The sequence below is a fragment of the Lynx canadensis genome, chromosome A1 (assembly GCF_007474595.2).
Source record: "Lynx canadensis isolate LIC74 chromosome A1, mLynCan4.pri.v2, whole genome shotgun sequence".
NCBI classification, from domain to species: domain Eukaryota; kingdom Metazoa; phylum Chordata; class Mammalia; order Carnivora; family Felidae; genus Lynx; species Lynx canadensis.
In genome coordinates, this window is record NC_044303.2 from 19,557,666 (window position 1) to 19,584,382 (window position 26,717).

Genomic DNA, 26,717 nt, shown 5'->3' on the forward strand with positions numbered 1-26,717 from the left:
AGCCACAGGACCCAGGACAGAAGACCCGTAAAGCTGCCCCTTCACATCGGGGTCGGATATTCCCACAAAAGGGGAAGGTGGTCTTTCCACTCCTCTGGGGCTCTCTGGTCGGGTCGGCTCTGCCCAGTTCCCAAGCTCACCAACTCGGTGCCTGATTTGGAACTCTGACCACCCAGAGTCTCCCTGAGGGGAAGGTGGGAACATAAGGAATTGTAGGACAGCTAGGGGCAGCCTCGGGCCCCACGAAGAAACTCTTTGGCCTCTAGAGTGGAAAAGAGACCAAAAAAACATCATGGAGCACAGAAGGGGCCATCTGTTAGTCAATGCTCATTTCTCTGCCCCAGTACCTAGTATAGTGCAGGATGCAAAGAAGGCTCTAAGTAGCTTTCTTGGACTGAAAGAAGGTTTGAGAGACCCAAGCTACCAGCTGGAGGCTTTGAGGGTGGTAGCTCAATATTCTCATCTAAAAAAATGACATCGGGCTTCCCTCTTACATATCCAGGGTTCTTGGAAGATTACACTGAGGTCCCTGTGTGTTTCAGAAGCTCTCTGGCAAAATACTAAGCTCCATTCAAAGACAAGAATCACTGAACACCAACCCAGTGGCCAATTTTCAGGACAAAGCAATGGTGGCTGTGTGGCGCTATGCTCCCCTTCCTGCCTGCTGCCCTGGCCCCTTTCCTTCCGCCACCTTCTGTGAGTCCCAACCTCCCATTTCCAGCAGCTCTGGTGTCTTCCCCGTCCTCACCTCGGGCACTCAAACCCAGGGTTAACACCAACTGATGCTGAGGAAGTTCATCTCTCCAAGCTGTGTGACACCAGGTGGCCCCTCCCAGGCTAAGGCCCGGTGATGGTGACCACAGAGTTCACGTCATTCCTTTCTCAGCTTGAGATAAATAAAGCCCCAGGCAAAGGCCTACGGCCATTATTCCTGTTTAAAGCCAGGGCTGACCAGTGGCTCCTGATCTCACCAGCCTGCCGGCCCACTAGGTTCTAAGGGTACAGAGTAACAGGATGGACTCCCAAGTATGGTCTGTTCCATTTTCTAAAAGGTCAGGTCTGCATTCCTTAGAAACGAGAATACCTATTAGCCCAGGTTCCATTTTTCTGGGACTGAGAGACTGTATCTCAACTTCATAGCTTTTCCTTTCTTACCAAACTCTAGGCGCAAGTTTTCCAGAACAGTTTGCACGAGGGCACTCGGCACCCAGTGACGCTGGTGTTGAGCACTCTCATACTTTACCGCCCTGAGGACGGGTCATGCCAGATTGCCTGCAGTCTTTATTAACCACGGTGCAAAAATGAAACTAGTTATGAGTTCATCTGAGTCAGACCAACAAATATTACTGCTCTTCATTCAAAACTGGCGTTTTATTTCTCTGAGACAGCCTGAGGTGGCAGAATTACCTGGCAGAGTGGATAATAACTGAGCATTACTAAACAGGACTGTGTTTGCCTTCTCCTTTTCTTCACTTACACGGATGAGGTCAACTCCTTTCATATGATACTGATGTATGTCCCCTTGCCATGGAGATAAGCACAAGGGAACGATTCCTCTTAATGAGCTGATGATGAGGTCCGAGTGGCCCCACAAGCCAGACATGGCCCCAGACAATGGGTCTGTTCTCAAATGTGGGAAAGGAGGCCTAATCAGTAGCTCTCTAAGACTAAATTCTAACACTGAAATAATGACTTGTGCAGGGGCCTTCCAAAATTCAATCAGTAATAATCCCAACTGCAAAATTTAACTACTTAGGGGAACATTTTAAAACGAGTGCTTCCGGGCAGATTTACAAAAAGAGCTAATGTTGGTTAACACCAGTCAGTTCCTGGGAGCCCCACTAACATTTGTTTACAGATGTCTAGAGTCACTGCTAACATCACTGTGGAAACTTTCCAAGTTAAAAACAATTCAGACGAGCTTAGAGCTTTGAAGCAAATCGACGGTTCTTTTCCGCACACGGCCAGTATGTGCCCCCGGGGCCTGTGGGCAGCCATTAGAGTGTGGTCTGAGGGCCACCAGGAGAGCTGCCTGGGAGGCTGCGAACAACAGAGGTGCCTCAGCTCCACATTGGTGACCGGAATCTCCAAAGACAGGGGCCAGGAATCTACATGAAAAAAAATTCCTTAGTGACTCTCAGCACACGGCAAAGAGTCTGCTCCAAGGAAACGCAAAGCTGCCTTTGCTTTTCCTCTCGGCCCGTGGAATCGTCCCTCAAGGAAGAAGAGGGCCTGATAGGAATCAAAGCGAGTCTTCAATAAATATGTGGTGAAGTACAAAATCTATTGTGTAAGAATATTATCTCTCCCCTCTTCCTCAAGCTGCCGGGAGTCCTGGCACCACATCTGAACTCAATTACAGAAATTCTGTAGGCCTCCATGGCTTCTATTTTTAAGCTTTTTTTTTTTCCTCTCTCTCTAATTTTTACTCTTAGGTCTCCCTGGTTCTCACTTTTACCTTTTATTTGTTTGCTGCCATTATTTTACTTCGCGGTTTTTGTAGGCACTGTCAAGTCCTCTATGGAATTAAACAAGGTGACATGTAAATAAATAAACATACTTAGGTACGGATACAATTCAAAGTGGCCATTAGTTGAGTGCCTGCCGGGTTCCTTCCCATGCGAAGATCCTGCCACAGAGACTGGAGCACACGCCTTTGTTCTAGGCTTTCAGAAGGGAATCTTTTCTCAGAGTTTTTAGTAAAAGCACCAGCAGCCTTACTTGTGTCCTTGGAGCTCGATGGCTGTTCCTTTCCTCCCGCCGATGTCCCACATGATAACGGAGTGGTCGGAGCTGCCGGAGAACAACACTCGCTGGACAGGGTCCCAACAGAGAGCAGTCACCCCACCTGAGAGAACAGACACAGCGGGACATTCGTCACCAGGCAACAACAGCATTCACCAATAAATGAGAATGCCAAGGCGTTAGGATCTAGTGTAGTTCTTCTGCTTAGAGAACACACAAGTAAGTCCCCGAAGAGAAAAAAAACGGACTCCCAGAGTAAAAGCCCTGCCCTTTCAGCATTTTTCCCCAAAACTTAATATACCATAAAATCAATTATATAAAAACCAAAGGAAATGAAAAAGGCAATTAATTGACAGACAAGAGACGTAATTCGAAGAATGGAAAATATCACACTACTTGGAAGTATTAACCATATTTCCTTGACTCCTGTCTACCTCCCACCCTGACAATAACAGATGAGAAGTAAATGGAGTTTTCAATAGCTTAGTTGGATTCTTTACTTTTTAAAAAAATTTTTTTAATATTTATTTTCAAGAGAGAGAGTGAGACAGAACGTGAGCAGGGGAAGGGCAGAGAGAGAGAGGGAGACACAGAATCGGAAGCAGGCTCCAGGCTCTGAGCTGTCGGCACAGAGCCTGACGCGGGGCTCGAACCACAAACCGTGAGAACCTGACCCGAGCCAAAGTCGGACGCCCAACCGACTGAGCCACCCCGGAGCCCCAGATTCTTCATCCTTCAGCACAGATATAATTAGACTACAACATCGGAATTTAAAATTTATTTCCTCTCTTTGGGAATTTAAATTTACAGATTTGGGGCACATCATGCACATCCCTAAGGGTCAATTTCCTCGACTGTAAATGGGGATAATGGGGCTACATCCGAACATCTGCATGCAACTAATGATAATATCAACCTGGCCGTTACCTACTTCATAGGTTGTGGTGATAATGAGGTTGGATCCGTTACATAGGACCCCTCTGTAAACTGTAGCGTGAGGTACACACACGCTGATTATTAGCATTACTCTACCGGTGCGGCAATGAAATATTATGACAGATCTTTCTCTGGCAGTCCCCTTATAAATCAAACTCCTGCATGATGAGAACAATATTAACTTTTTCCACATAATATGGGCACAAAGCCTACAAACACTTAAGAATGTGAGAAGTACTCATTTTTTTACATTATTGAAAAATATTATATTCTGAAAAGAACAGAAAATACCATCTTGCTTCTTCAAATCTGCCTTTTTCTTATTTAGATTATCAATTTGTTCTAACAAAGCGCTGCACTTTAAAAGCTTTTAGGAAAGTTTCTTTCACATAACATTCTCAGAAGGTTGTTGTTGTTTTTTTTTTCCTCCCCAAGATCAAAAGGGAAAAAAAATCCCACTATTCTGGCTTACGTTTAATAGCTTCTCCCTATACCTGTGTAACATTCTGCTGGCACGAAGGAGTAAACACCCCAACCCACCAGTGTACCTGCAGGGGCCCCCCCCGACACTCCCATCTCCTCCCCCACCACCACATAACAGCTCGGAGCACGGGCCAGCAGCAGACAGGCTCTGGGGTTGTCTCTTGAATGAATGAAGGAGCAGATGAATGAAAACACATGAATCTTTTTTTCACCCACCATCCTTGTTACTTGGAACTCCTCTACCAGACTCACTGACCCTTCAAAAGTTAAATATTGCTTCTCCTTTTATACAACTCCTCTTGGTTTCCTGCTGTTGAACTCCATGCTTACAGCAGTCCCTCCTTGTCCATGGTTTCACTTCCCGGGGTTTCAGGTACCCGTGGACAACTGTGGTCCGGAAGTAGATAATCGTTCTTCTGCGGGACCCTCGGATGGTGAGCGGTAGCCTAACGCTATGCCATCCATCTCACGTGATCTCACTGCAAAGGCATCTGATCATCTCCCCTCGTCACAGGAAGAAGGGGGAAGCACAGTACAAGAAGATGCTTTCAGAGGCAGGCCACGTTCGCATAACTTTCATTACAGTGTATGTAAACACGGTATATCTAGGGTTCAGTAGTATCTGTAGTTTCAGGCATCCACTGCGGGGTCCTGGAACTTGTCCCCCACAGATTTGGGGGGGCTGCACTGTACTTTTTAAATTTAACCATGCTTCAGTAATTTCAGGATATTCCATCCTGCAAAACATGTTATTTATTCCCACACGGTACCCAATGGCTTACTTTGTTAAATACCTGTGGCAGAGTCAGCTAATCGTCCACCTAGATCCATACTTCCCCTTCCATATATGGAGTGCTCCCTGGAAAGCCGCTGTCCTGCAGGGACCGCATTTACGGGGCCCTCTTGCATCTAGGGGGCATGTGACCAGTTCTCAGCAACAGAATCCAGAAAGTAATCTGCGTTCCTTCCAGACCAGAGCAGTCCCTTTTTCACTTTCTCTTTGTACTTCCTCCTTGAGGACTCCAAGACCCCAGGGCATGGAGAAACTACATTCTAGAAGGAGCCAGAGTCCCTGAATCACCACATGGAATAGAGCTGTAAATCCACAACCAGACTGAACCAGAATGAACAAAAACAGAATGAACAAAAACAACCACACTGAGTTGTCACAAGAGTGACAAACTTCTGCTACACGAAGCCACTGGAATGTTAGAAATTATTTGTTAGAGCCTTTTTTTTTTTTTTAAGTAGGCTTCAAACCCAGCATGGAGCCCAGCGTGGGGCTTGAACTAATAACCCTGAGATCAAGACCTGAGCTAAGATCAAGAGTCAGACGCTCAACCAACTGAGCTACCCAGGTGCCTAGCATTAGGTATTATAATGCCATATATGTAATAAGGCTGGCCCAAGAGGAAGGTGAGAGTCACCAAAAGCTTCATAAATCAGGCAAATAAAAAGAAGTTACTACCTTAGGCTGTTAATCTTGATGCCTTATGTTTCACCAGAATTGGAGAAGACCTCAGGTGGGGAACTATTCCATCAGCCTCCAAAGCAATCCACTATAAACTCTAAATTGTTTTTTTCCAAAGATACCTAAAGTCTAAGCACTTCTGCCACCTCTAATACTACCATCCTTGCATAAGAGCCACTATCAAAATTCTTTCCTAGAAAATTAAAAAGCATGACACATATTTTGTTGGAAAGCCTTCGGGGGAAAAAGACACTCTCACGTATCACTGATGAGAACGCAAACCAGTACAATGGGGAAGGCTGTATCCAACAAGCCATACCTGTGCTTAGCTTTTACTCTCACTTTCAGGAGTTTATCGTGAAGATATTGTCCCCATCCCCACCAAGTAATACATAGATACATATGCACAAGGAGAATGCTCATATAAGAGAGTGGGTGAATTAACTATGGTACATCCACACAGTATTACGCAGCTATGAGAAAGAATGAACAGAATCATTTAGGTGGATAGAAAGGGATTTCCAGGATACACTGTAAAGTGTAAAAGGCAACGTGCCAAAGAACAGCTATATTGCACTACCTTTCATCTAAGAAAAAAGGGGAAATAAATGAATGAGATGTGTTAACTTCAGCAGGTGCTTGGGCACAGCAATGGAGAAGGGGTGAAGCAGACTGGCACTTTCCTGAGTGTACTTTTTGTTTGGTTCTGGGTTTTGGAATCATATTGTTTCACATACTCAAAAATAGGTAAATAAAATTAACAAGGAGTGTGTTGACAGGGCAGGGTGTGGACCCCAAACAGAATATAAACAGGAACAAGTGAACCTAACTGTATTACAAATGAATGATACAATAACCACACTAAAGGCGGGAGGGGGCGAGCTGACAAAAGTAACTTTGGAAAATAGTAATTTGACTACACAGTCGAAGCAAAATATAAGATTTGTACACAAATACAGTACTTTAGTTAGTAGGTTTGTACATGAGTTATAGGTTAGCAATTCTGAACCTATTCTGTATTTTAGGATTGAACAAGTAAATACACCGAGGATAATGAGAGTTGACTTTCTCACTCATAATAGGAGTTACAGTTGGGGGGAGGTTAGAATAAACTCTTTGGTGTTAGAATGGAATTGGAAGTATCCGTATGACATCACATAAAAGTTACAGAAATCCTTACAGATGTGTGAGTGCACACATATTTTCTAGCTCTGTCTATTGAGGGCCCAGAAGCAATGATCCCTCCACCCTGCCATTAACAGTGAGCACACATGGCACCCTGAGTTTGGCTTCTAGAAGTATCCCCTCATACTATCTATTCTTCAATGAAAGAAACGAGGCTGTATGAATGTTAATTCTAGGGCCGAGGCAGGTAGTACACAACATGAGTCAGAAATATCAAGACGTGGTTATCAAAAAGCAAAGGGACAGGTCAAAGGGTCAGAAACACCACCATGAAGAAGCCAGTGTTCCACTGGTCAAATCTGGGACAATGTGAGCAAGAAAATAAATCAATGGTGGTAATGAATCCTCACACACAGAAATAATTAAGAACTCGTGAGCCCATACTGGTATAAACAATTTAAAAAATAAATAAATAAATGGGGGAGAAATGAAAGCTTTTCCTTACCATAAAATTCCAACCAAAAAGTGTCGAAGAGAAAAGGACTAGAAAAAGCACAATCTAGCAAGCACCACAGTCATGACTGTTGCTGGTAAGAGTCACCAGTGGATAGTAAAATTACTGGGCAGAAATATGATGAGAAATAGTATTTACACGGCTTCAAAATATTTCCTCCTAAAATAGTTATGAATTACAAAGGGTGACTACGGTGGGGAAACTTGGCACGCACTACCTTAACCAAATAATCAAAGTTAACATCACCAGAAAGAGGACAAATCAACATCATGCGCCTCTTGTATACGATCCACTGTGAAGGACATAACATCACTTCCATGGTATTCACATAAAAAATGCATAACCTGAATTTAACCACGAGGAAACATCAAATGGAGGGACATTCTACAAGGGAGGGACATTCTGGCTAGAATGCCAAGAATGACCTCAAAATGCCAAGGTCATGACAGAAAAAGGAAGACTCAGAACTGTTCCGTGTTCAAGGGAACTAAAGAGACATAAGGAAATGCAGCATGTGGTCCTGATCAGACTGTGAACCAGGAAAAGGCAATTAGTGGGATAACTGGAGAGATGTGAGTAAGGTCTGTAGATTAGGGAACAGGACTCTGTCAACGTTAACTTCCTGATTTTGGTATCTGTGCTGTAGTTTTCAAAGATGTTAACATCCGTGGAATCTGGGTGAAGGATGTACAGAACTCTCTGCACTGTTCTGCAGCTCCTTTAAAGTCTGAAATTATTTCCAAATGAAAAGTTAAAAAAGCCCCAAACTATAAGACTGTGTGAACGGCCTCCTACACAGGTTCCTCGCTTCTACTCCTGTTTCTGTAGTCTGCCCTCCACACAGCAGCTGAAGCGACCACCGAAGAACACAGAGCAGATTATGACACCTCTTGCTCTAATCCCTCCGATGGTTCCCCATCCCGTTCAGAGTAAAATGCAAAGTTCCTCTCTGTGGCCTTTCAAGACCCTGTACGATCTAGCTCCTGCCCCTACTGTGAAGCTTCCCCCGTCCCCACCCCGCCCCCGCCCCCGGCTCTGCTCTAATCACACTGGATGCCCCTTCATCATGCTAGGTTCATTCCCACTTCTAGCTCTTTGCACTTTGTTGCCTCTGCCTGTGATTCTCTTCCTCCAGATTATCACTGGTGCATGCCCTCACTTCACAAAGATCCCTGTTCAGATGCCACCTCTTTACAGAGACCGTCCTTGGTCACTCTTACCACTCTCCTCTTTATGGTTTTATTTTTTTCTTCAGAACACATAGTTATTGTCTACTGCCCCCACAGAATATAAGCTCTTGGAGGGCCAGGGTTTGGCTTGTTCACCACAGTGTCTCCAGGATCTAGAATTCTGTTCAGCTTACGGGAGACACTCAATAAACACAGACAAGTGAGCAAATGATTGAAGTAAGTACATGAATGTTCTTTGCCTTGTTCCTAGCACCTGGAACAGGCAAGTGGCATCTCTTTTCCTAGTTGACCAATGTTGTCTGTGTGACAGCCTTTATTCTACTTCTCACATCTTTTAGGTCAGTGAATGCTCATCTCAAGGAGACGCTCTGGAGATGGTCTTACTTGACTGGTTAAGCCACTGGGGACAGAAAAGGGAATGATGACTAATGTATTTTTTTCCTCTCCTTAGTTTGTGTCCCCCCCCCCCACCCCAGATTCCTATGTTGTAACCTAATCCTCGATATTCTGAGGTGATTAAGTCATAAGGGTGTAGCCCCCATGACTGAGGTTGGTGCCCTTATGAAAGTGAATCCAGAGAGCTCCTCAGTCCCTTCTGTCACGTGAGCTTATAGTGAGAAAGCAGCCATCTATAAACCAGGAAGTGGTCTCACTAGACATTCAATCAGCCAGCGCCTTGATCTTGGACTTCCCAGTTCCTAGAACAAATATCTATTGTTTCTAACCCACCCAGCCTATGATAGCCTGTTAGGGCAGCCTGAATAGACTAAGACAACATATTAAGTGGGTAGGTTCTTTAAAGCATCATATCAGATTTAAATAATGGTGGGCACTAGTAAAAAGAATAGTTAGAAAGGCTTATTTGACATAATTAAAGACTTAATTGGGTGGGCTGTTCATCCTGTTCAGAATAAACATGGAAAATCTTAAAAAAAGGCTTACCATGGGGGCGCCTGGGTGGCTCAGTCGGTTAAGCGGCCGACTTCGGCTCAGGTCATGATCTCATGGTCCGTGAGTTCGAGCCCCGCATCGGGCTCTGTGCTGATGGCTCAGAGCCTGGAGCCTGTTTCAGATTCTGTGTCTCCCTCTCTCTCTGACCCTCCCCCGTTCACGCTCTGTCTCTCCCTGTCTCAAAAATAAATAAAAAACGCTAAAAAAAAAAAAATTTTGAAAAAAAAAAAAAAGACGTACCATGTGCCAAGTGACGGATCCCTCTCAACTCCCTACCAGTACACACCCACATCTATAAGCACCGCACCATGAGAAGCAGGCCTTCTTTGTTGGTGACTATGGGATGAGGATGGTTTATGGTGAAGCAATAGGAAGTTTAGATGTGGTTAGTATAAGCGCACAGGCTCTGGAACCAGATCCTAGGCTCAACTCCTACTAGGTAAGTGACTTTGGGCAAATTATTTAATGTCTTTGTGCCTCAGAAACCTCATCTGTACAACAGGGTTGACAATAATTTTGTTGAGATTAAATGAGTTAACATACACATCAACATATAGAATAGTGCCTAGCACATGGGGAGCGCTCAGTAAGTGTTAGCTATGATTATAGTGCAGGAGACCCCATCTATACCATCTGTGACAGTGTCCTCTGTTTAGTCAGCCTTGAGGCAGTCATCAGCCTGTTCCCAAACTATCCCAGCCATCAGGAGATCAATTCAAGTTTTAAAAACAAGACCAATCTCTAGTTTTTTCCACATTACATCAGGCTGTAAGGGGCCAGAGCCGGGAAGGGGAGTTCCTGGTAACCCAGAGTCAGGAAGAGAAAAATCAATGACAGGTTCAAGAAAGTCAAAGTCAGGGTATATTTATCACCCCCTAGGGCTCAGAGTATTACACCACCCTTCAGTAAGAGTGGAAAAGATGGAAGAAAAATCTTCAAGATGGGAAGTAGGATGGGGCTGGGAGAAAAACAAATAAATTTTGAGGTCCCTCCCAGCTCTACGTACATGTCCTAACAATGGGGTCTCCTGGATGTTGGCTTATAAATTGCAAACCACAATTTCAAACCAGTGCACTCACAGCACTCATTTCAAACCAATGCAACCAGCATCTACTGAGCATCTTCTACACGGCAGATACCACGCTAGGCTCTGAGGATATAATGAAATCAAGAAGTCTCAGACCCTACTGGACCAACACAAACACAGCAGAAGATGATGGGATTCATTCTGAGAAGAAGGGCGCATGCTCTGTTTGGTGAAACCATTCTCTCATGGGACCTGTGGCTACTCCTCTGCCTGGAGGGCCCATCAGACCTTTCATCACCCTAAGTAAACTCTCTCTTCAAGGTGCAGCTCAGGTGACTTCTGCAGGAAGCCTTCCTCAACGCTCTCCATCTATGCGAGGTCCCCACCTCTGGGTGTGGTTTCTAGCCCTATACTCACCCACCACGTTGAACCTTGTCAGATTATAAATCTGTCCCCATGGTAAATTTTACTCTGTATCTTTGTATTCAAGCATAGTGTGCAGTGACTGGTACACAGTAGGTGCTTAATAAACGGGTAAGCACCTGGCCGGTTGAATCGGATGGCAGAGAGGAGTGAGAGACAATGAACAAAACCAGTAAGCCATCACTACAGAGGTGCCCTGCAGGGCTTTGGGGTAGGGGTCGGTGGGGAGGCAGCACGCTAAGTCACAGGGGGGCACAGAAGGGTGGAGAGGAGAGCTGCTGACCTACTGGACTCTTCCTTCCCAGCAGTCTTCCCAGCAGACAGCTTCCTGACGAACAGTCCTTCCTCCAGATGCGTCCGGCAGCACAGAAAGGCAACGGCTGTTAGCGAGCCTGCCTTCCAGAACAGTACAGACACGCACCTGTGTGCAGTCCACACCCAGGGCACCTTCCTCACCTTCCATATCTAGGTCGGAGTGCGAGGGCCAGGGGCCACAGCAATTGTGGGTTTTCCGGGTTTATGATATTTGAAATGACAGTCATTTCGTCTGACTTCGCTTCAGACTCCATCTTTCTGCCCCCTCATTTCATGGTGTGTTTCTCCCTGCCTGTGACCTTCACAATACATGGCTGACAGAGCAATTTCTATCATAAATGAATTTATTCTCAAAAATAAAGGTTTTTGTCATTATAAAATTTATCTATACTATTACATTTTCTCATAAACATAGGTTTTAATGGTTGCATAATACCCCACACAGGGATGTGCCTTATTTCACTTACCATTACATTTTTCTCAACTTTTAACTATTCTAAATTTCGCCAAGCTGAAAATTTTTATTTGTAAAGCTTTGTTCATGTTTCTACTGAATTAGAAGAGATTCCCAAACATGAAACTGGATCAAAGAGTATCAGCATTTTTAGAAATTTAATACGTGTTACCAAAATGCACAGCCCAACTAATTTCTAAGAGACTTTTACAACAGATCTTGCAAAAGCTACAGACTACACGGAGTGCTGCAAAGTCAGGGCTGGAAACTGCCAGATCTGTCTTTACGAGTGCGATATGGCACCTCGCCCGGAACGTTCCAGCCTACCCTGCAGGGTGAGGAAGGGGAACAGCCTCCCTGTAACTACACAAGAGCCACCTGAGTCTCCAACCGCAAGGCCTCTTGAATAAAATATCTGACCTTTCACTTACTACATTCTGCAGTTACTCGGGCTGAAGCGAGGGATGTTTCTGTAAAGCTGAATGTGCTCTACCTCTTAGACTATGCTTTCCTCCTGACATCCACAAAAGGACATCCAGCTGTCCCCTTGCCACCACTCCTGGGGCATCCCTGTCATCAGAATACTCCACCACCCTTCAGCCAGAGTGGAAAAAATGGAAGGAAGATGTTTAGCTCCAAGCACGGTGCTCTCTCCTCAAACTGCTCTAAACTCTAGCATTCCTGTTTCAGCAAATGGCATCACTATCCACCCAAATGCTCCAGATGGAAACCTGGGAGCCACTCCCACCCCAAATGCCAAGTGCTGCGGACTCCCAATCTCCTAAAACAATCTTGAATCCCTCCTCTTCTCCCCACACCCTCCACCACCTCCCAGTCCAAACAGGTGGGACTCCAACCCTAGCCTTCCTTCCAAATGGTTTTGGCACATCCATTCTCACCCCCACCCAACCACCGCCACTGCTGCCACAGGGATTTCCTAAAATGGAAACCATGCTACCACCCTGCTTACTTCATCACTGGTTTCCCACTGCCTGAGAACATTGTCCGAAGTTGTTAATATCGCCTGTACGTTCAACCTGTACTCTGCGCCCCTGACTCTCCACACCGCCCGTGCGACTCCATACGTTGTTCACGCTTTCCCACTCTGGGCTTTGCATGCGCTTCACACACCTGGAGTCTAGACCAGTCTCACCACCTGGATGACAAGTCTTTCTCCTTATAGTATCATTTATTCATTTTTTTAAATTTTTATTTATTCATTTTTTATTTTTGAGAGAGAGGGGGGCAAGTGAGCAAGGGGCAGAGAAAGAGAGAGAGAGAGAGAGAGAGAGAGAGAGAGAGAGAGAACCTGGCTCACCTGGGGCTTATGTAGAGAACCTGGCTCACCTGGGGCTTGTGTTTTACCCAAAGCGGAGCTCGTGCTCAACCAAGGTAGGGCTCCTGTTCCCCCACTATGGGGCTCATGCTCACCCGATGAGGGGCTCAAGCTCACCTGAAGCAGGATTCGAGCTCACCCAAAGTGGGGTTCGAGCTCACCCAAAAGCGGGGCTCAAACTCATGAACCATGAGATCATGACCTGATCCAGAGTCATGCCTAACGACTGAGCTACCCAGGCGCCCTCCTTACGGATCCTTTAAACACGACTTCCTCGGCAGTCTCCCCTTAGCTCTCTGGATAGGGGGTCCCTCTTGTTATTTACTCCCAATGCAAGTGCTATGAGTGGCACTGGGGGCTCACAGTACTTGCGGCCCTCATAACATCCTGATGGACTACCTGAATTTATTGCTTTAACGACTGGATTCCATGACTAGAAGTTGAATAAGCAAGCATTATTTGTCTGATTCACCCCTATACCCCAGCCCTCATCATGCAGAGAGCTAATAATTTGGCTGACTCGGTGAAAATCCGTGTCTGCTGGATGTGGAAGTCTTCACTGTAAATGAAAATCAAGTTTTCAACTTAACGATCTGAACCTGCATGTTGGCACTGAACCATGCCTCTCCATGTTTTCATTATTTTGGTTATAGTTATACTGTTACTTTCAATAATTCCCCTAACGGTTAACAAATTTATTTAATTTATTCAATGTGTTTAATTTTTTGTTAAGTAGTATGCTTTGGCAATTTATGTTCGGCCCCTCCTATTTCCAATATGTTCATACTAACCAAAATAATTCTTAGAAGGAAAAGAAAAAAAACGAATTTATTGATACTATGAATTTCCAGTGGTTAAAATCTCATTTTTCCCCTCTGTGTTCAAGTCAGTGTATGACTTTTTGGTAGAAATACATTCTAATTTCTGCATAAATAGCAAAGATCTATGTTACTTGGCATTTACTTCCAGAAATAAAACCAGCAGAGGGAGCAAAGGAACATAAAACTAGTTTCCTAGGTCCCCGCGGATTAGTAAATGCTATGCTGGCCTCCGGGTATGACTATTAGGCCAATTCCATCACTACCCCACATTTTTATATGACTTTCTGTACTATAACACAGAGTGATGGGTGAAGGACTATAACTCTGTATTACAGACCAAAGACAGTCTGCTTCTGAGTTTGGATCTGGACTGATAAGACCCCTGAGATCATTCTTCAATGTATCTGGGTTAATCCTAAAGTCTTTGTTTTGGGGGTGAGGGAATGAGGAGATTAACTAATCCATATAAACCCCTTTTTCCAGAGTTGTGTCTGGCTGAGTTTGGGACTTCCCAGGGCCCAGAACGGGCTTACTGCATAGGAAGAGCTCGACAATACGCTTGCATCATCATGGAATCTCTTAGACATCCCTGCTCTGGCTACAAATGAATGAGATGTGCTGTAGCCGGAGCGGACTGACGACTGTCTAGGGATAATAACAATACGTTGAATATGTGACCTGCAACATTTGCCTTCGTGTTAGTTAGTAACTTTCCTGGGCCACATCCAGTCCTCAAAGATATTTCATGGTAAAGTCATATGAGAATGCTCTAAACTCTTTGAGAAAGATAAGGCATAATGCCAAGGTAACATTCTGTACTAGAACTAACCCGGAAGACAGGAAACCCACGGGCCACATCCGGCTCCCCACACACCAGTAAGCAGCAGCTACTTACCCCTTTTCTGGCCTGGAGGCAGCCACGGAGAACTCAGCACAGTTATCAGCCGTACAGTGAAGGGCTGAGTACCAAAGAGCCAGGCTGCAAGCCACCTCGGCCTGAACCAGGTCTGGGAACTACCCAGTGTGGTCAGCAGGCCCGCTGAGCTCACCACCTGAACTTCACCTTCGGCCCACCCATTCTTGGCTTTCCCATCACTCCTGCCACATTCTGAGGGACAGTTTCCTACCATTCTGCTGCCAGAACAATCTTTTAACTTCTGACCAGGCTAACGTCCTTGCCTAAAACTCTCTTATGGTTTCTCACTGCCGTCAGGCTAGTGCCTCGGTGATCCGAACGGACGCTCGCTTCCTTTCTGGCTGCCTGCCGCCTGCTAGTCGGTGTGCCCACCAACGGCAGTTACCAGAGTTCCCAAGACAGCACGCTCTCGCAAATCTCCATGCCTTGGACTTCGCTGGTTTTCTCTGCCTAGAGTGTCCTTCTCACTTCTTTTTCATGAACTCAACGCTTACTCCTTCCCAAAGATCTTAGGTCAGGCAACACCTCCCCCGGGAAGGCCTTCCTGACAGACTCCCACTCCTGTCCCAGTGACGTGGCCACTCTGTGTTCTTTGAAGTGCCCAGTGCCCGCCTCCCCCTGCCCCCGCCACCAAGCGCTGTGACCACTGTTTAGCACCCACGTCCCTCACTGTGTAAAAAATGTGAGGAAAGGACTGTACCTTTTATGTCTATGACGGGGGTAGTGGCTGAGATCGACCAGGGAGAGCACGCAGTGTAAAGAGACCAGGGTCCAGGGCAGAGCTCACAAAAAAGATCACTAAGGACAGGAGAAAGACAGGCCAGAGAAGCACAGGAAAACCGGGTGCGAACGCGTCACAGGAGCCCAAGGAGGGCGGCCACAGGCAAGAAGAAGGGCCACAATGTAAAGCGCTGCCGACAGGTTCATGGTGACATGGCTCAAAACACGTCCCCTGGATTCAGCAGCCAGCAGGTCACCGGCCACCTTGGGGACAGGAGCGTCAGAGGAGCGAGAGATGGAGCCAAACTGCAGGTGGATGGAAGGGAAATGAGAGGTGAAGAACTGGAAGCGGCTGGAAGACGATATTCTTTTAAGACACCCCGCCGTCTGCTACAACAGAAAGACATCACGCCGAGTGAAAGAAGCCGGTCACCAAACAACGCCTGGTGTACGAGTCCCCTCTGCGAGGGACCCAGAGCAGGCACACTCAGAGACAGAGAGCGGGATGGTGGCTGCCAGGGGCTGGGGGAGGGGCAACGACGGGTGCGCGGTCAGTGGGGTCAGAGTTTCAGTTTTACGAGACAGGGCATGTTGTGTGGACGGATGGTGGTGATATGAATGTCCTCAACGTCACTGCGCTGTATTCTTAAGAGTGATTAAAATGGTGAATTTTAGATGAGGTACAGTTCACCGTAATTTAGAAAAAGGAAAAAGCAGCACTGCTGTTAAGAGAGTAGGACGGACGTTGCTACAACAGGATACGGGGTCGAGAGGGTTTTGTTTGTCCAACAGAAAGGCAAGACATTTGAGCATGTTAATAAATTGAGAAGGGTGAGCTGGTCAAAAGGGAGACACGGGGAACAGTTTTTGATGTGGAGAGCCCGAGAGCAAGAGATAAGGAGGAGGCAGAAGAAGTTTGTTGGAGAGGAACACAGGGTGCGCAAGAAAACAGTTTTAAAGCCTCTATTGGCTAACCTCTATTTTTCTTTGAAGGCGGAGTCTGGGGAGGGAGAGGGGACTCGGGTGGGGTGGGGAGTGGTGAGGGTCTGGAGGAGTGGAGGGGAGTCCTGAGGACCTGCAAGGGACCGTGTGCAGGGACTGAGGCGACTCTGGCAGCTGGACTGGAATGCTGAATGTGCAGTGGGGAAGAAGGCCCCGGGCTCAGAGCGTGACCTTGCAGCAGCCCCAGGGGCTGAGTGCACAGGAGGGCTGGAGAGGGTGTGAATGGCAGACGTGTTCTTCAGGGAAGAACGAGGGCGCCTGACCAGAGAACGCTGGGCGCCTAGTGGCTGACACCCCTCTGGAAAGGGAGAGAAGATGGGGCGCAGACACTGGCCAACAAGGACAAGAGCGAATGGCCAGCAGGGACCGACTGGCCACGAGGGCAAGAGTAAGGGGAGCTGGAGGAAGGGTTCAGAGAAGCGAAAGATTAGGAGACTGAAGTCAGCAGTGACACATAGCAGTTTAAGGTTCCTGATGTGGGACAGTTCTGGGTCCCTACCAGGCCAGGCTTAGCCAGGGTGGAGGTGGCTAAAAAGAGAAATACAATCAGGAAAGACCTGGGTCCTATCCACAGCAGATGCTTCTATGTGTTCTTCTTCCCAGAAAACATAGATAATTATCTTTTATGACTCTTTTCCCCTGGCTTCAATTTCCTCTTTACTGCATTCTTTTTTTCCCCTTGAGGAAATTCCTTATGATCTAGGTACTATCCCATTTTACATCTTCATTCACCTACTTCTGTTCTTATATGCCATCTGAACTCAATAAGAACCCTGTTCTGTACTAAATCATGGGTTGGTAATCTGTGGGAGACATAAAAGCCCATTAAGAGCCACGAAAACAGGCAGTGACTCACTTCCCAGGGTCAACATCGCAGATTAAAAATACCAGTAAAAACTAATCGTCATCATCTATTCAAGTCTTTCAAAGGCTAAGCATGGATATTTTGTACTACCTGACTTAAAAGATCCTGAACAGATCCTGAGCCCTTCCCCAACAAAGAAATCCGAAATAATAAAGGGAGTCTTGGGTTTTACACTGAGAAGAGCCCAGAAGGAAGTTAAAACCGAACCCGTGCCTTTTTATGCAGCCTAGCTAGCCCCAATGACCATATTTTTTATTTTACTGGACTTAGAAACGGGCATGTCTGTCTTGCACGCCATCTTCTCGCTCCAAGAAGGGCAAGGACAGACTGAGGCAGCTGTCTTTTTGGCCTTCCTGAGGTTTATGCAGTTGTCACATGGTCTCAAAACAATGTCTCATCAGCATATGCCAACACTGGCTTTCTCCAGGGCAATGTGACATAGAACCAACTCACCAACACTCTGGAAATAGACTTGTTCCTCCTTTGTTTGCACTGGTGTAGAAAATTTTGGACATAACATCTTACTGAACCATTGTGGAATCAGTTCAACGTATCCCTTGTATCTGTGTGCATGCTATACTTTGTCACTTTGACAACACAGCATCTGAAGGCCAGAACACGCAGCAGGTGATAGATAGGTCACTGTGAGAGCAGGCACATGGAGATTTTGCTTTCAATCCCACCTGTATGTCCTCTGAACGTTGTGACCAGGGTGCAGTTGTCTTGCTCCAGTTTGAGGATGGTTACTTGTCCCGACTGGTCACCAATAAACACATGCCGGGTTTCAACGTCAAATCTATCATGTAAGCATTAAGGATCATTTCTCAAAATTGAATGGAGGGATTTACAAAAATAAATAAATAACCAAACAAATCAAGAAACGTGCAAATCCCATATGAACAAAGCTTGGACGTAACGCTGAAAGATACAAAAGCAGGCATAACAGAGTGAAAGACACAATATTATTGGACAGTAAGACTTAACACGATAAACATGTCATTTCTCATAATACGAATTTGCAAACTTAATATAATCTCTATAGAAATATCAACATAAGCTTTTTTCCCTAGAACTAGGGAAGTTTAAGTTCATATAAAAAATAAGTAAACAAGAAATGCCAGGAATATTCTAAAAATAAAAGCAATACGGTATTTGATAGGGGAGATTAGCCCTACCACGTATTAGAACACGTTACACAGTCTTTTTAAGTGCAAGTGTGGTATTGGTGCATAAATAGACAAACAGACCCATGGAACAAAATGGCAAGTCTACAAATAGACCCCAAAGTATACAGAAATGTAGTACATGTCTGATAAGGGTGGCTCTTCAAGGAATAAGGAAAAGATGGGTTAAAAAAAACAAAAGCATTGACATAAACTGGATAGTCATTTGGAAAACAAAACAGGATCCGTAGTTCACATTCTATATTAGGATAAACTACAAATGGATGAAGGATCTAAATGTAAACAATGAAAAATGTAAGTTCGAGATGAGAGAGCTCCTTTCTAACCTTGGAGTGGGAAAAGCTACTACTCAAAAACACAAACAACAAAACAAACACCATCAGCAAAGCCAAATGACAAGCTGGAAAAAATATTTGCAACTTATGTCACAAAAGGCCCAAATCTCTAACATAAAAAGAACAAACCACAAACCTAATAGGAAAGCGGGCAAAATATATGAACACATAGTTCCAGAAGACATGAAAATGAAAACGGGGCTGTGCAAGAGAGGCCTGACTGTCAGCCTCTGAAAGGCTGCTCACAAGGCTGGCAAGGTATCTGGCAACTGGTTTTCAGGGGGGTCCCACCATTAACAGACAAGAGTGGTTCACTGTGCCTGAACCGTGATGATACGGTTTTTGCCAAATACCTGCTTTCCTTTTCAGTCTGTAATTTTGGTACATGTCAGAAAGAGGCTGCCTACGTGACCAGTCTCTAGTAAAAACCTAAGGCGCTGAGTGTCTAGTGAGCTTCCTGGGTTGATAAAACCACTCAACCCTCCTTCTAGAGATCTATCCCAGAGATACACTCGGGCCAAAGTACAAAATGCATGCCTGAGGTTATTCACTCCACGTTATTTTAACAGCTAAAGTTTGAAAACAACAAAAAATTCCATCAAAAGGGGATTTACTGAACTAACTATGATATAAGCAAGCGATAGAGTCCTATCCAGCTAGGGGAAAAAAAGATCTCCATACCATAAGCAAACAGACATGGAGGAATTTCTGGGATACATTATTAAGTGGGGGAAGAAAAGCCACGGTATGTAAGTTTATAAGCTACACAATCTTTGTGTAAGAAAGGGAGAGAAATAGAAATATATGAGTGTGTCGTGTGTGTGTGTGTGTGCGTGCGTGTGCTCATTTCACAAAAGGAAGCTCTGGAAGGACAAATCAAGATCTGACACACATGGCTGCCTATGGAGGAGGGAGGAACAAGGTGAGGAGACAGGGCTGGTGGTGAGTCTTCTCTCATCATAGTTTGCATTCTGGAATCAAGTCATTATTTCACATATTAAAAATATGCATAAGATTAAAAGAAAAAATCCCCCATATTGATGACAAAGCATAAATGAAGGAACCTAACTATCAAGTTGGTGACATAACCACAGTTAACGGAATTATTTCAAGTGACTTTAGAACACAGCATTTCAACTGTACATCCTTGGGGGGAATGTACTCCAAAGACAAAGAGAACTGCAAAGAAGTCTAAAATCTCACTCAGTTGTCTTGTAACTATAATACTTCTATAATTAGTATTTTGAAACAGCTTAAAAATATACCATTGGATAAAGCAAAAACAAGTTCATGTTTTAGGAACGAAAATGTTCAGTCCAAGATAAAAGAATCAAGTACAAAAGTGAGGTAAAAACCTTATAATGCTACATTTGGATTAGAACCGTTATATGAACTGATGATTCACTTTCTTTTCAAGAACACACACACCTATATTTCCTAGTTATCTCTGAGTCCTATTCCTCACTAAAAGAAATGGCTGATTCAGGATTGGGACAAGAAGGTACAAGAAGAGCTTAAGACATGCTGTGCCAAAAAAGGAAGCCACCAAAGGCAAGCGGAGCTGTATCAAAAGACGCTGGAGCCAATATGATGGGGCTCTTACTGGCCAAAGACAGATTAACATTAGCATCGAAGAAGGCAAGTTATTGAAATTGACTGAATATATTATTTTTAGAAACCTTAAGAGTTTATAATAATGCTCAAAAAGAAAAAAAAAAGACACCTATTGGAGGTAACCTGGGCACTGACTCTCTCCTCTGAAAATGAGCAATTAAAGAGAAACAATTCCGCATTTGTTGCTTTTTCCATATTAATTGTATCTCAGGGTAAGCAATTAGCCCCAGCTAATGAGGCAAAGTTCTACTTTACTTATCTTTTTTAATGTATATACACTTATTTGGGGTGGGGGGAGAACTCAAGCATACATGGGAGGGAGGGGCAGACAGAGAGGAGAGAGAGAATACCAAGCAGATGCGGGGCTCGATCTCATGAACCGGGATACCACGACCTGAGCCAAAATCACGAGTCAGGCGCTTGGGGCGCCTGGGTGGCTCAGTTGGTTAAGCATCCAACTATCGATTTCGGCTGAGGTCATGATCTCACGGTTCGGTTCGTGAGTTCGAGCCCTGCATCGGGCTCTGCACTAACAGTGCAGAGCCTGCTTGAGATTCTCTCTTTTCCTCTATCTATGCCCCTCCCCTGCTCTCACTCTCTCTCAAAATAAATAAATTAATTTTTTTAAAAAAGTCAGACACTTAACCGACTGAGCCACTCAGATGCCCTGAAAAGTTGTACTTTATAGAAGAATTCCAACAAATACACGTGGAAAAAATTATAGGATTACAAAAATCGCCACTTTGCAGCCCTAATGAAAGGTCTGGTCCAGGCGAAGATCAGCAACTAAAACCACTGAATGAAAGGCTGGTGTGCGCCGCAGGGACCTGGCGGTCACCACCTGAATCACTGATCAACTCAGCATCACTGGAAGGGTGACAACCCTGTGCTATGGGCTTCCTGCTGTGAAGCAACACGAACCATACAGCACAAGGACCAAGTGTTCTTAGCAGGAGCTGAATCTGAACTGAGTCAAGATTTTAGAGGCGGGTCTCAGTTTACAGAAAAATACGGGAGACGCACAGGTAGGAGAACAAGGGAAATGACATCACGAGACACCAGAGGCCACTTTAGAATGCGGGGCTATCTACAGGAACACAGGCTCCGTACTCCAACAAGTCACAGTGGCATCAAAAAAAAAAAAAAGAAAAAAAAAGTGAAGGGAGGAGATCACTGCCCTAGATTGAGAGATTTAGGATATGAAAACCACAGCCAACATGTGAACTTTGTCTGGACCCGATTTTAAACTAATCCGCTGCAAAAAGCCATTTATGAAACAGTAAGTGAAATGTGAAAATGGATTATTCTACAATGTCAAGTAGTAGTTATAAATTTTTAGGAGTAGTAACAGCATTGTGATTATGGAAAAATTCCACATTTTTAAAGCGGGGTACAATGAAGTACCTAAGGATGCAATGACATACGGTCTGCAATTTGTTTTAAAACACTCCAGCAAAAAGGGAGAGAAAGCCAAAATGATAGAAGAATCAACACCGGGTCTGATGAATACGTGAGTTTCCATGATATTCTCTCCTCCCAGTTGGTACACGTTTTGAAAATTTTCATAATAAAACACTTGTTTTAAAAGTGAAGAACAAGGCATCACAAATTCCCTCAGGCTCAAGAACAACAGAGAAATGTTATGCTCTCCAAACAAGCGGTCAGATACATGCAAAACAATACTAAGATATATACGGAATAAGATCACCTTACATTTACCTTAATTATAAGAACACAGATGAAAAAACAATCTTTATGATGGCACGTAAATAATAGGATGCTTTGTAAAGAAATTCAACAAAAGCCATTTGAAAGAGGGTCGAAATAAATTATAGTACAACCTGAAAGCCAGAGTGATTGGCATTACGTATGATATGAGGATATACAAAAATCAAGATAATCTTAACAGCTTTCCAGCACTCTTGCCCTGAACAAATCTAAGAGACTACTTGGTGAAAAGACCTTGTACTGTACAGGCAGACATCTTGGAAATATCTCCAACATGCATAGAATCTTAAAATGAAAAGTACCTGAATTATTTCTGTGGAAGTGTGATAAATGTGATCAAACATGGTCAAATGACAAGACTGAAAGGCAAGGCCAGATAAAGTATTCACAAATTTAAATACCAGCAAGGGAAGGGTGGAAGGAAAACGGTTCTATTTCCTAACATCAACCTGCCATGTGACCTTTGGGAAATACCTCCATTCCACCGTTATTTAGTAGTGCAGATGGCTAGCCGAGTTCTAACACCCAAGTTCTACTCCTGGTTCTTCCAGGTAACAGTTACGTGACCTGGAGAATGTCCCTTAGCCTTTCTTCCTTTTTTTTTTTTTAATTTTTAAAAAATGTTTATTTATTTATTTATTTATTTATTTTTAAATTTTTTTTCCCAACGTTTATTTATTTTTGGGACAGAGAGAGACAGAGCATGAACAGGGGAGGGGCAGAGAGAGAGGGAGACACAGAGTCGGAAACAGGCTCCAGGCTCTGAGCCATCAGCCCAGAGCCTGACGCGGGGCTCGAACTCCCGGACCGCGAGATCGTGACCTGGCTGAAGTCGGACGCTTAACCGACTGCGCCACCCAGGCGCCCCAAAAAATGTTTATTTATTTTTGAGAGAAAGAGAGAACACAAGCTGGGGGAGGGGCAGAGAGCTAGAGAGAGTGAGGATCTGAAACAATCTCCATACACCATCAGTGCAGAGACTGACGTGGGGCTCGAACTCACAAACCATGAGATCGTGACCTGAGCCGAAGTGGAAGTCAGACGCTTAACCAACTGAGCCACCCAGGCACTCCTAGAGAAAGTCCTTAACCTTTCTGAGCCTTGGTTTCTACACTGTGAAAATTGAGAATTCAGTCTTTTTGATTTTACTTCTAATTGTTGTTTTGAGAGTGAGCAAAGTAACGTTATATAGAAGCACTATAAAACTCTCGGGGACTGCAACTGTAAGATATTTTCTTCTTTTTCCTCTCCTTTCCTCTCTCCTCTCTTCCTTTTGATTCTTGTTAGTATTATACCTCACTTGATATTTGAAGCTTCAGATCTCTAGCCAAAGAAACCAAAGATTTGAGGTTAATCAGAAACTGATCATTCAATTTTTGAGCCATCAGTCTCTTTGTCTTCCTTTATTTCTCAATTTGAATTTTGGTTATTTTCACTGCATGATTACATCTCCCCTATGAGGCCTGAAAGAAGAGAGAAAAGGCTGAATTCAACCTGACTTCTATCACTTGCTGACTTGGATAAGTGACTTTTTGAGGTGAAAATTAGGAGACAGGTTACTTTGGGGAAGTTCCTTATATATGCCACCGGGGTCCACTAGGCAGAGAAATCAGGGTACTCATACTATTCCGAACATTCTATGGTGTTTCAGCAGATCTCCTTCCTTCCCTTCAGAAACTGTAAGTATGGAAGGTGGAAGAAAGAAGAGGGAAGAGGTGGGGTGGAGGGTTCCCATGAAAAAAATGTGTTTAAAAACTGGATTTTAATGTGAACTCCAACACTGTACGAGCATGTTAACACTGTTAACAATCTGTACACAAGGCAGCTCCTAGAAAAAACCCTCCGGCCTTGGGAAAGTTACAAGTTTCCTATAGGAGAGCCTTTGGCAAAAGCAGTGCTGTTATGCCATCAGTGAGCAGCACTGGAAAAATCTCAGGGATGTATGTGTTCCCAGGAACAAGGGCGGGCACCGTGGCTCCAAAATTGGAGCTAGCGAGGCAGAGCTGTGGAGGTGAGGGAATCTTCTGGAAGAACCTGTCTGTCTGTAGTACTGCATTTCCCCTCTACCTGCAAGATTGGACAAGATGGTCATTTACCTCGGGAAATGAACCCAGAGGCTTTTACACACATACAAAGTCTTCTGATATCAAATCATATGTGTTTTTGTTTTGTTTTGTTTTGTTTTGTTTTGTTTTGTTTTTTGCTTAGTAAGCCACATGGTGTGGCTAAAGGAAACAGCTGAAAAATGACGATGGCTTCTGGAGATGCCTGAAGAGAAGAGTCCAAGACTGCCACAGTCAGGAGACTTTTAATTCTGGGCATCTGTGTCTTGTTTTTCAATTCCAAATAGTCTAAAAAGTCAACTTCCTAAGGGCAAGATCTGTACTTTTTCTATATTTTTTGGCTTGGTTAAGTGATATAGAAGATGTATCTCTAGGCTGGGCTAGTGAGATAGAAGCCAGCATTTTTTTTTTAAAGAGATTTCTTTTTAATGTTTATTTTACTTTTGCGAGTCAGAGAGAGAGAGAGAGAGAGAGAGAGAGAGAGAGAGAACAAGAGGGGGAGAGGCAGAAAGAGAGGGAGACACAGAATCCAAAGCAGGCTCCAGGCTCTGAGCTGTCAGCACAGAGCCCAATGTGGGGCTCGAACCCATGAACCATGAGATCATGACCTGAGCTGAAGTCGGACGCTTAACCGACTGAGCCACCCAGGTGTCCCGAAGTCAGCATATTAAGAACAAATTACACTGATGCTATTCATTCTGTTCTCAAATGTATCATGGGAAGAAACAAAACAAAACAGCTGCCTAAGGCAGAAGCCTCACATTCTGGTGATTTTCTGACATACTAGCCAGGTGTCTGCAGATAAGGCATGTGACCCTTTCTGGGCTTCACCTGTAAAACCAGGAGTTGGCCAGGATGACCTCTAAGGACCTTTCCAATTCGAACACTGTAAGAGATCTACTGACATAAGAGTGCACGTACTTCAATTCAAGCATTATGCTCGTCTCAACTGGCCTTTAGAAAGCAAACTTCAGACTTTCTTTCCTTAACAGGTGGGACCACCCTCTCGAAGATGAGTTGATCCTGCCTTCTGTTCCTTATCACCCTTGTTTCTGGCCTGCTTGGTGACCTGCCACATTTACAACCTTCCTCCATGGCCATTCTTAGTTTCTTCATCTTGCTCTTCCAGTGAGGAAAATCAGAGAGAAAAACAGGAATGACATTAGCCGCCCCCCCCCCCCCCACACACACACCCAAATACAGCTACTGAGGCACATCTGCGAGGAGACAGAAACTACTCTGTGAGACTGTTGACAATCACGGACCAGGCATTTTATAAATACGAGATGAACATCTGAGAGTAAGTCTTGCTATTTCTTCCTGCTTTTGCTGACAAGTGATCTGTTTCCATCTACCTCCTCACTCGTCACAGGGTGGAGAGTGATGCTTTGCTTTTTAAACTAAGAAGCCGGGGGCCCTTTACTCCTTCCATGGTAGCATCACCCACACAGGCTTCAGACTCATCAAGCCCGTGCTTGCTGGAGCCCAGTGAGCCAGACATGGGGATTTCCCGGCATTTACAGGTACTCACACTGAGCACATGGGCCCTGGAGACTCAGGAGATAAGAATTAGTATCATTCTACATACCCTGGAATAAAGTCTGTACCATTACCGTGTAGATACCAGCTAACCCACTCTGGTCCTGGCATGGTAGCTCCCCCATGAATATCTAAAAACAATAAATAGGAATCCTGTGGTTCTTTACAACCTTAATATCTATGTGTAAATTACTTCTGTATGCAGAGAAGGAAAAGGCTGTTATTTCAGTGATGGTTTTATCTCCATGTTCCAGAATCCTTTCTGACAGCTGAGGCTCCTAAATCCGGGCCGTGTCCTGTCTGGATGTCAGACCTGCGTCATAGTCACTCCACAACCCTGCTCCGCAGGACCTGTTATTTGCGGGGAAATCACCTCATTTTAATCCACCTCCGTGAGGACCCTTGATGATTTGCATATTGGTTAAGTCAGTGAGAATCTTAATCCACAGGGCAACGCAGCAAATGCAAAACTTTCAAGTTGCACATACCCAAGCTTTTCATGAAAGAAAGGAGTCAACAGCTAAGGTCCAACCAAGGGATTTTTGTCCAGCAAAGGATACTGCAGGCCCGAGGCCACGGCACTGGTTCGATACCCTCCGAGGCGCTGCCCACTCTCGGAGCAGTGCCAGGCAAATTGCTTGTCCTGCCCAGTGCTCAGCACCCACTCCAGCTCCAGGACGAACAGGATCATCGTCACTCTGCTCTGATGTGCTGAAAAACCAAGAGATACGAAAATAACCCATGAAGCATCATAAAGGAGACTGAGGAAGCATGGTGCACAGAGATCCATCATTGTCTTCTCCCCATCCCAGAGGAGGCTGGACAGTATGACAGCCATTGCACACACACCAGAACGGTGGTTCTCACCAGGAGCGCAGGCCCACCACTGTGGAGGGGCATGCTTGAGTTGTTAGACGGTCTTGTATAAACTATCCATTTCCTCCCATTGCTCTCTTTCTT

General features: G+C 44.7%; 1 protein-coding gene across 2 annotated transcripts in view; it reads right to left on the reverse strand.

Annotated features, from left to right (window-relative positions):
• The window catches only part of WDFY2 (WD repeat and FYVE domain containing 2), a 177,317-nt gene that overhangs the window by 19,462 nt on the left and 131,138 nt on the right, over positions 1 to 26,717 (reverse strand). For both annotated transcript variants that reach the window (XM_030309887.2, XM_030309903.1), the window contains exons 5-7: positions 26,318 to 26,468; positions 17,978 to 18,090; positions 2,722 to 2,848 (exon numbers count right to left, since the gene is read on the reverse strand). In XM_030309887.2, coding sequence (XP_030165747.1) covers positions 2,722 to 2,848; positions 17,978 to 18,090; positions 26,318 to 26,468 — 391 coding nt within the window. The remainder of the gene's footprint in view (positions 1 to 2,721; positions 2,849 to 17,977; positions 18,091 to 26,317; positions 26,469 to 26,717) is intronic.